This window comes from Arachis hypogaea, chromosome 6 (assembly GCF_003086295.3).
Source record: "Arachis hypogaea cultivar Tifrunner chromosome 6, arahy.Tifrunner.gnm2.J5K5, whole genome shotgun sequence".
Classification (NCBI taxonomy): Eukaryota; Viridiplantae; Streptophyta; class Magnoliopsida; order Fabales; family Fabaceae; genus Arachis; species Arachis hypogaea.
The window spans coordinates 3,152,496-3,163,114 of NC_092041.1; the positions used below are offsets into that span (position 1 = coordinate 3,152,496).

At 28.9% G+C, this 10,619-nt stretch overlaps 1 protein-coding gene across 1 annotated transcript; it reads right to left on the minus strand.

Moving 5' to 3' along the window:
* Window positions 1-200: 200 nt before the first annotated feature.
* LOC112695366 (GDSL esterase/lipase LTL1) lies at window positions 201-3,143 on the minus strand. The gene is made up of 5 exons (XM_025747680.3): window positions 2,768-3,143; window positions 2,554-2,681; window positions 2,015-2,257; window positions 1,204-1,456; window positions 201-677 (listed from the first exon to the last, which is right to left on the minus strand). Exons 1-5 carry the CDS (start codon window positions 3,024-3,026, stop codon window positions 442-444), a joined length of 1,119 nt encoding a protein of 372 aa, XP_025603465.1. The 5' UTR covers window positions 3,027-3,143; the 3' UTR covers window positions 201-441.
* Between the last annotated feature and the right edge of the window lie 7,476 nt (window positions 3,144-10,619).

The following is a 10,619-nucleotide window of genomic DNA, read 5'->3' on the forward strand; positions in this document are numbered from 1 at the left end:
ACTTATTGAGATAGGCTTTTCTTTGTTTATTTAGTGTTTCTTTTTCTTTGGGTCAATAGTCAAAGTTTGCATAAAATAAAGGCCATTCAGCATTTCAGCCGAAAATAAGAACAAATTTCAGTTAGTTGAACTCAAAGATTAAAGCCCATTGTTGAATCTCCAATCTAAAGCCCATTAAAACCCAAAATGGACAAAAACTATAAGTGACAATAGATTTGAATATATTTATAGCGTATCAAGCTACAATAGTAGAAGTCTTAACAGAAAAAAAAAAAAAAAAGCTCACTATAGAAACACAACAATGATTTACTCTATCCGTCTTTCTGAAATAAACAAAATTCTTTACGAATTGCACTGTTTTCCAATAAATTTCTTATAATACTAACTAATAGACAAATGATACGCAATTAATAACATAATAATATTATTATAAGTAGGTAGCTAGGTGGATGATGAATCCAAGAGCATAACGGTGCTGAGATTCATGGGATGCATGTATGTGGAGTCACCGATCATGAACCTGTCAACAATGATTCTGTTGGCTCTCTCGCTGGGATGGAAGGGGTCCCAGAATGCATACAAATCCCTGTTTGGACACAAGTTTGATATTGGTGTGCATAGTCCAATCCCATTGTACGGTCCTTGACCACAGCATGCTACTTTTGATGTTATAAATCCTGCACCGTTACAACTTGAATCAATTATTTCTGGAGTCATGGGAAAATAATTGTGTTTTTTACCAAGTCAAGTAAAAACCATCATGTTTCCAATCAGATTAGCTTTCCTTCATTTATAGCAAGAAAAATAACAAAATATCCAAAAGGGTAAGGTAAGGTCAGTGAATAGGACAAACCTAATTCGTAAAGGCCCCATTATTTTAGAGTGGGTGCTTATTCTTTTTATTGTTTACTTTAATTTGTATATAAAATATCAGCTAATGAATGTTAAATAAAATAATTTGAATGATATATTTACAGAGACATTAATTCCACTCAACAACCAAGTTAAACAATATTTGTACCCACTACCCAACTGTACTACAATTATATTCCAGTAGTAAAGTGGAAACCAACTATTGATATCACAATTATTTAACTCTATCTATCTATCTACACTTGGGTATGGGTTGGGTAATATTATTAATGCATGCAATAATAAGGAGTCATTGTACTTAATTCCTTTGAATAAAATATATTGACGTACCAAATTGTTGTGGATTACCAATAAAATCCATATTCATGGCAAAGGCATTTGCAGAAATATAGACATCAGAACCAATTTCAGAGTTGAGTTGATTAATGAGTTGAAAGAGTTGAGGGTTGAACAAATCAGCAGCTTCTTGAAGCGGTGCATAACATTCTCCATTTCTGCTATGTTGAGATAACTCTGCTGGAACACAACCTAATGGTCCTGTACCAGTTACCATAATCCTTCTTGCTCCCAATTCATATAGCCTCTGCATGCATTTATTTTATATTTTAATTCAAGGATCTAAACTTGACTTTGTGAGAGACGGCAAGTCGACAACATACATTAATTTTGCATTTATACTTTTATAATATGGTTACACATACACATAGTACATTAGTACTACAATAATAAACTTATCATTGCTACAGTTAGTGAGAAATGATATCTTATATATATTATTTTATTTTTTTATAGTACTATATAAAAGATAAATTTTTATGTTTTTTACTTTTAATTTATTATTTTTATTATAAAAATATAAAATATACCAGAGTAATTTATACTGAAGTGAGGTATATAATATTTATCATTTAATTCGAATATTATAAAGTATTATCAATTTAAGATAGCAAAATCTACTCATAAAAAAGAAGAATTTATTCGTTACTAATTTAAAAGCATAAATTTGGTATAAGTATTCTTGAATGATTGAGGGTAAAGCAATAATTTCCCACTACCAAAAAAATATATGTATAGCATTTTTGGATATTTCATTTTAAATATATAAGTTGAAGGTTCAAATAAGCCAATAAAATGGAATTACCACAAGAATTTTGCGATACTCAGAGATGAGGTATACAACATAATCCGGTATGGCAAATTGTCTGGATCTGGCAGAGAAGGGTAACAAGAAATAGTTGTTGACAAAATCATTGCCACCCAACGTTATCAGAACCAATGCTTCGTTCACCAGTCTTCTTGCTCCTTCTTCTCCGATTAATCCACTTACTCTCTCCTGATACTGCTCAAAGTACTGCAATTGCCTCATTATTCTTATTATGTTTATCTGCATTCATTAATAATAATTCAATACCATACAGTTAATAACCTACTAATGAAATATATATATATCTCTGTATTTATATGTTATGTTTTCATTTTCGATATTTTCCCTTTTTTTTTATAAATTCTGTAAATAAAATATCTTAAAAATGAAAATGCAGAATAAATATAAGTTTAAATCATTTACAAACTGCCAATGAGTTATAGTTTAAATGACATAGTTTTTCTATATTCACTTAAAAAATTATGGGTTCAAGTCTCCTTATCTTTGATAAAAAAAAAAAAAAAAAAACTACTTACAAACTGAACTCCAGTGTCATTGAGAATGCCGATTCCAGCTGAAGCGAAGTTGGCACCAACGAGTAGTCTTTCTCCGTCAAGCGCTGGACTCAAATATGGCAATGTCGGTTCTGACCCAAGTTTCTCACCTACAAACATACAATTATTAATTTATATATAGATGGATTTGCATTGAGTGAAATTAATATGAAAATGAAAGATGTAATTAAGTAACTGATAAGGTCAGGGATGTTAAGGCCATTGGAGAAGCGGCCAGTGGGTGTGTGAGATGGAAAATCAATGCCATAAGGGTATGAATCAGCTCTTGCAGTCGTTGCAAGGTAGTTATTGTTTCCATTGTCAACCAATGAATCTCCAAATACAAAGAAAGCTCGACCTTCAACTACTTTCACTCCACCAATCACAAACCCTAATAATAATAACACAATATACATAGAAACACTGTTTCTAATTGGTGGCTTCTTTTGGTCCATATTATTGTAAGGAATAGTGAACCAGATGAGAAATTGAGTATGTAGTAGCAATTGGGTTAAGAAAGGTAACTTTATATATACACCTCATTTCATGTTCCCAATTAAATTTCCTCTGCTACCAGCTGACGAAGAAAATGACTGTAATAAATACACATACATGATACATATCCATTATTGATGTTGTTTAAAAATCACACCTATTCATTTGTACCATATCTATGTACCTATTTCCTGTTTAATGCATCATCGCTTACAGCTAGCTACCTATCTCCTCTTTTTTACTTTATGCATCATACTTTCACTTATTAATATTAATTATCTATATATTCTATCATTCATATCAACCATTAAAAATACTGCAAACACCTACTAAAATCTTTTTTTTTTTTTAAAGATAGGAATACTTGAATCTACAACCTCTTAATTAAGTATGTAATGACTATGCTATTTGAACTAGCTACTACTAAAATCTTGATACACCTAAATATATATAGTTTAATTTTGATGCATTGAACTGTGTAAAATATCGTGCAATTACAACCAATTTTTTAGGTGACCATTCACGCAATTAATATAAAAAATAATTATTTTTACTAATACGGCATAATGTGATTAGATGTACGTGTAAAATAGTTTTACACTGATAGAGCACCAAAATTAAATTCGTATATATTAGTTGTGATCATTTGGATTTTTAACTTGAAATTTAAGGTTTGGGTTTTATAAGATGTGCAAAAAAAAAAGTCCCTCATATATATATACAGGATCATATTTAGTTCAGATGAAATTAATCAAATGGTAATTGGTACATAACTTAATTAAAAAAATAAATATTGTATTATGAATAAGTTGTTAAATAATCTTTGGAATTTCACCTTTAATTTTAATTAAATTAATCGTCCAAATATTCATGAATTCAAATTTGTCATTCAAAATTTTCAAATCGATAAATTTCATCCTGCCAGATTTTCCGTTCAAAATCCCATATTTTAACTTATTTGTGGGAGATTTCTTATGGATTGTGATAATTTCAATTTTTCATGAAATATTTTTATGATTTATTTACAATTCTTAAATATTTAATGTTCATTTGTTGTTTTTGTTGGTTTCTTCACTATTGTTCACAACCACTCTAGAAGGGATTGAATATCCTATTTTTTCTCTTTTTATATTGGATTCGTTTTTTCTTCCTTTTCTTTAATTTGTTTTGTGTGGGAGTTTTTAAAAAAATATATATTTTAGAAAAATTAAACTCATTTATAAAAAATTTTAATATATTTTAAAATTATATTTTAAATTTGTAGGGTTCAAAATTATACAATAATTAAGTTTAACAAAAATATTATGCGCACACCAAAAAATTTGTCACGAAATTAGCTACCACATATTTGATATATATTGTTATATATTTGAAATGTGTATTTTATATTTATATATGTAAATAAATTAAATAATTAATTTAGTGGTTGATTTTTTATTTAAATTCAACATAGTCAAAGTTTTGTGAGATTTAAAACTCACACAAAACCCCTCCTCAGAAAAGTGAAAATAATAAAGTTTTGATGATTGAATAGCGATAAATTTGATTGATATTGAAAATTTTGGAGATTAATTTAATTGAGTGAGAAATTTATTTGAAAGTCCAATTTGGTTATAACATGTAAAATCTGAGAGACAATTTTAATCATTAACTCATTATATTCTCTAACTTTAATTAATCAGTAAAGATTATATTATTAATCCTCTGAGGGGAAAAATGATAAATACTTACAATAAAAAAAACTCAAAACTGAAACTCAGGCTATATATCGAACTTGTTAGACTATGTAAACCTAATATTACCAAAACTCAAATATTTTGAATTTAAGGTAACTCTCAATGCAAGATGAAACAGTAAATACTTTGAAGACGAAACTCTAAACATGCATGTTAACTTAAGTATTATGATAATTTTAAAAATATTACTACTTAATGACTTTGATATATGTGTGCATTTGATTTTTGTCAAAAAAATTATATACGCAGAATATCTATTATTGAGTTTAGAAAATAATAATATTATTTTTGATGACGATAAATATATTTAGATAATTTATGTTACTAAAATAGATAAAGATTAACATTATACAAATGTTCTAAACTAAAATTGGTTATACATTTTATCTTAAACATAATTATATAAAATCAAATCAAATAAATTAGATTTATTCAATACATAAAAATTGAATCAATCAAATTCAAATTACTAAGATAGTAAATCAAATTTATTAAATTTGATTTATATATATCATGTTGACGGCTTGTGATATTAAGTCCTAGTAGTCGTACTACATCTCTTTGAGTATTTTGATGGGTATTCTGGTCATATCACACATTTCAAAACAAAGGTTAATAATTAAATAATTTTTTATCAAGAAGTATTTTAACAACTCTTATTAAGGTTATTCAAGAAAAAAAACTTAAGGTTTTATAATAATATTAATAATATTTTTTATTTTGTGTCACGAGTTTTTGAGAGGTTTTTTTTATTATAAGTTGAGAGAGTATTTAATAGAGACATATAAGTTAGGTTAATTTAGTAATGACAGATTTAGTTAGAAATTTGGGTGTTACTTAGTAAGATTAGAAAGAATCCTAAAAAATAGGTGATTATAATTTTTTTAAAATTATAATAAAAAATTTATCATTATTGTAGTAAAGGCTGTATATAGATCACATTGTACTAAGTGATTGAACCCGGATATATGGTGATGCAAGTTTCTCTTTTTTGTTTTAAGTTTTTATGAGATAAAAATAAAATATCTTCTACACATTGTATACAGAGACACTAATAACCATCAATTAGTATAAAAGTCAAGAACTCAAAAATCAAGTCTAATAATTTTGAGAAAAGATCCAAATAATCAACATGAGAGTAAATGTGGTGACTTACACACTTACCAAAGAAAAATTTAACAACAGACCATCATTTTTCAATTACAAAAGCTATAACTATTGAAAAAAAATGAGAATATTTGTGCAATCCATAAATTACAATATTTAGAAGATAATCATGAATGGTCTGGACATTCCAAAAAAGGAGGTATGGTTCATGAAGAAGAGAACGAGTGGACTAATAAAGACAAGAAAAAGGTAGAGCTCAATGCTAATACAATCAATATGATGCATTATGTTATTAGCTTTGAAAAATTTCAAAAGTTTCAAGATACAAAACAACAAAAGAGATTTGCATAAACTCTAAGTCACACATAAAGACACAAAATAAGTGAAGGAAGCAATGATTGATATGTTAAGAAAAGAGTATGAAATGTTCTATATGAAAAAAGGAGAAAATATTGATGAAATATGTAGAGATTCTCAATTATCGTTAACAATTTGGATTCTATGCGAATGAACCATTTTCGAACAAGTGTTAGTGAAAAAAATTTTTAGAAGTCTTATAAAAGAGTGGAAAACTAAAAGTATCATCATAACTGAAGTAACAACCTAGATAAAATGACATATAATAAATTGAGATGAGAAAAATTTTTAGTCTAAAATAAAACCATTGAAAAATGATTCTGACAATAATTTAAGTTTATCGAATAACGAATTTATATTTTTTGTTAGGAGATTAGAAAAAATTCACAAAGAACAAAGATAAAAATAGAAATTTTGAGTTTAAAGGATTTCAAAAAAGATCATAACTTTATGATATTTAAAACTCACACAAAATTCCTCCTCAAAAAAGTGAAAATAATGAAGTTTGGATGATTGAATAAGAATGAATTTGATTGATATTAAAAATTTTGGAGATTAATTTAATTGAGTGAGAATTTAAAAGTCTAATTTAATTATAATAGATAAAATTTGAGAGACAATTTTAATCATTAATTCATTATATTATTCTCTAACTTTAATTATTAGTTAGTAAAAGATTATATTATTACTCCGCTGTGGGGGAAAATGATAAATACATACAATAAAAAAACTCAAAACTAAAACTCAAGCTATATATCGAACTTGTTAGACTATGTAAACCTAATATTACCAAAACTCAAATATTTTGAGCTTTAATAAGGTAACTCTCAATGCAAGATCAAACAGTAAATATTTTGAAAGAAACTTTGAACATGTTAACTTAAACTATTTTGACCTAGGTATTGTGATAATTATAAAAATAATACTACTTAATGACTTTGATATGTTTGCACTTGATCTTTGTTAACAAACTATATACGTAGAATATCTATTGTTGAATTTAGAAAACAATAATATTATTTGGGTTAAGTACGATTTTGGTTTCTAATGTATAGGTTAAAAAAAATTTTTGTCTCCAACTTTTTTTGCATACAAAATCGTCCCTAAGGTTCGAGTTGGTTTCAAAATTGTCCTTCAGACAATTTCACCCCTTAATTCTTTAGTGTCCGTTACTCATTTTTTAATATAATAATAATAAATAGATAAATGATGAAAGAAATAAATAAGGGAGCAGCATGTGAAGAGGATAACATAATCGTCTTCTTTAGAAGCTCAATGGAGAGTTCACGGTCTTCCCGAGGTTGTTCAGCTGCAAAGGAGTTGCTATGCAAACATAAAGAGAGGCCAATTCTGCGAATTTCATCAACGAAGGATAACCCAGGCCAATGATTTTAGGGTTGCATATACTATAGGTATGTTGTTGTTCCTCCTCATTTGCGAAGTTGAGTTTGGGAATTTGATGCTTTTTCACCTATGTTCTGGCTTCTGTCAAGTTCAAGATGATCGTAATTTTTTTCGTTGGGCAGATCCAAAACTTGAAGAAGCTCAGTAAGACGCTAAAATTGCAAGAACCAGGTGGAAGATTACAAGCTTAAAATCGATATTGAAGGATGTTGAATGGAAGCTTAGGATTGTTGCTGCTTTAAGGATTGTTGGCTGGATTGGATTTTTATTTTTGTTGCTACAGAATCCATATAAGTTGAGGCAACCATATGGAATGCACTTTAATTATAGATGATTAGTTAGGCAATTTTAAGAAAATATTGTGTTCTATGGGTAAATTTTGAGGATAATTTGTGATCATTTGTGAACCTGTTTGAAGTAATTACTGAAAGTGATGTTTAATGATGTATCATTTGTGAACCTGCTTAATAGTGTATCATCTGTTATGTTTTCTTTTGTGACCTTAATGGCCAATTTCAGTAGAGTAATTTGTAGGAATGAGATTTGTAAATCCAGTAATGACCTAATGGCCAATTTCAATTAAAAACAAGTTAAAACAAACACAATTCAACCTATGGATTACACAAGTCTAAGTTGATACCATAGCTTAGAATGGATGTCATGCCACTGAAACAAAATATAGGACTCAAGACCAAGTGTGCTGAAATACCTAAATACCAAAAAATAGGAATCAAGATAGTGTGCATAAAGTATTGTTTCTAACTAAACATTGTTTTCATCTAAGTAACACATTGATAACAAAAAAACATAACTAGCAATATCTAAAGATTTTTCCATTCACTCGGAGGTAATTTCGCCATTAGCTTGAGCTTCTGTAGAAGAACATGTGGTGCACCAGTCTGGATGACAGAAAAATGCCTCTTTCTCTCAGTTGCTTAACTCAGTGACTATTTCTTGCTAGAGGAGGTTGCTGCTATTGCACTCTTGTTCTTAGCCAATGGTTGGGTTGAAGATGCTTTAGGGTTGGACTAGACTTGGTTGTTAGGTTGAGTTGATGCCTTCTTAGGCTGAGCTGCTGATTTCTTGGGCTTTGAAACTGGTTTCTTGGGCTAAGTTGCTAGAAGGTTGGGTTGTGAGAATGAATTCTTTCTTTTCTTTTCTGTTTGAACTGTTTGACCAGGGAGTTGTTTGGATGTAAGCTTTCTCCCTCTCTTAGGAGCTTTGGCAGCTTGTAGTATGGATGAGATTTGAACATATGAAGGTAATGAAAATTATATAAAAAGAATCAAGAGTTGAATACATAAATAATTAGTAAAATATATACATAGCACAATATGAAGTAAACCCTAGAACATAATAGCATATACACTATTCTTAGGCTTTTGCAGCCCCCCTTCTTATGTCTTACAGCACCATAGTTGGAGTATCTTTGAATTTGACCCCTCCGTGATAGGTAATTCTGGCTTTTATTCTCCTCATTTCCAAGTCCTCGCTTTCTCTTCTTCACAGGTCTGTGACTTGACCTCCTATATGGAGGTGGCATGACATCATTATATTGAGTTCTCTCTGATAGATCCGATCCATTCAGAGGGTGTATCATCTCATGGTAGCACTTCAAGTAAGCATCCTTCTTGTAGAAGTCATTCACATAGGATTCCAAATCAAGTCCCTTGAAGCTAATGCAATTGATGGCATGGGAACATGGAATGCCACTCATTTGCCACTTCCTGCAAGAACACTCAACAGCAGCCAGATCCAGAACAAATTTATCTAATCCACACATAACCTTATATGTATTAGCAGTTGACCAGTATGGCCTCTAGTCTCTAGCTAACCTTGTCTTTTTCTCCAATTTTTTCCTAATTATTGGCATAAAGTTTCTCTCGTAATTTTGATCCTATCTTTATTGGAAGCCCATCTAGTCATCAAATACACCCTAATATCCTCTAACATGGTTACAATAGGTTTTTATCTTACCTCTATTATGACAACATTAAAACTTTCACTCATGTTATTAACAAGGCTATCATATTTTGAATGAAAAGTAAATCTAGAACGGACCAAAGCCTGGGTGGAATGCCATTTAGATGTCGAAATGCCCCCTTATTCACAAATTTCAGAAATTTCATTTCCTTCTCCCAATTCCTCTAATGAGTTGTCTTAGCACCCTGCCACATTCTATTTTTCAACTCCAAATCAAGAAATTTTTTTCTAAAATTATTATACAGATGCCTCACGCAGAATTTTTTGTCCACCCCTAATATGATCTCTTCAAACACTGGTAATAATCCCTATAAAATTAAGGTGAGCATACATTTGGTTAGGCTATAATTCATTATTTGTTTAAGAACAACAATAATGTAAAATGTATCATTAGCTTCTACTGATTAGACATGAAGATACATTTTTTAATTTTCTCTTATGCAACATTTTATTTATGCACTGAAAATAAAAATGGAGCAAAAACTATAAATTACTTTAACTCACCTTTCCTTTTTAAAATCTATTAAATATGCAATCTTAGATGCATTACATATCAAATGTGGTAATTGGAATTAAAATTTATTAACATATATCGAAGTAGCTTAAACTAATAACCAATAAAGTATTTATTAATTGGTTAATTCTATAATATTTTTTATTTTTCTAATTTTTAGTTAGCTTATTTTATATAATAAATTTTAAATATTTAAAATTTTTATATTTTTAAACTTAAAATTAATTATTTAATTTTTTTAATAATTAGATAATAATTTTTAGACACTAGAGCAGACATTTTATTAATTTTACTGAGAGTGTATCACATCTGACATAAAGAGAAAGGAAAGAGATTAAGGTCCACGTAGTACATTTGTCCTTTTAGGATATGTATACGTATATGTATAATAAGCAGAGTAGTAGTACCATTATGCAATCACACAATCCAACCATGCCCACAAATATATATAC

What these genes read in the sequence shown, in the direction of transcription:
- LOC112695366 (XM_025747680.3), bottom strand. Translation starts at nt 3,026, where the DNA reads ATGGACCAAAAGAAGCCACCAATTAGAAACAGTGTTTCTATGTATATT. An exon ending in TAACATCCCTGACCTTATCA is followed by an intron (nt 2,682 to 2,767) that starts GTTACTTAATTA and finishes GTATGTTTGTAG; the next exon opens with GTGAGAAACTTGGGTCAGAA. An exon ending in AGTATCGCAAAATTCTTGTG is followed by an intron (nt 1,457 to 2,014) that starts GTAATTCCATTT and finishes AAATGCATGCAG; the next exon opens with AGGCTATATGAATTGGGAGC.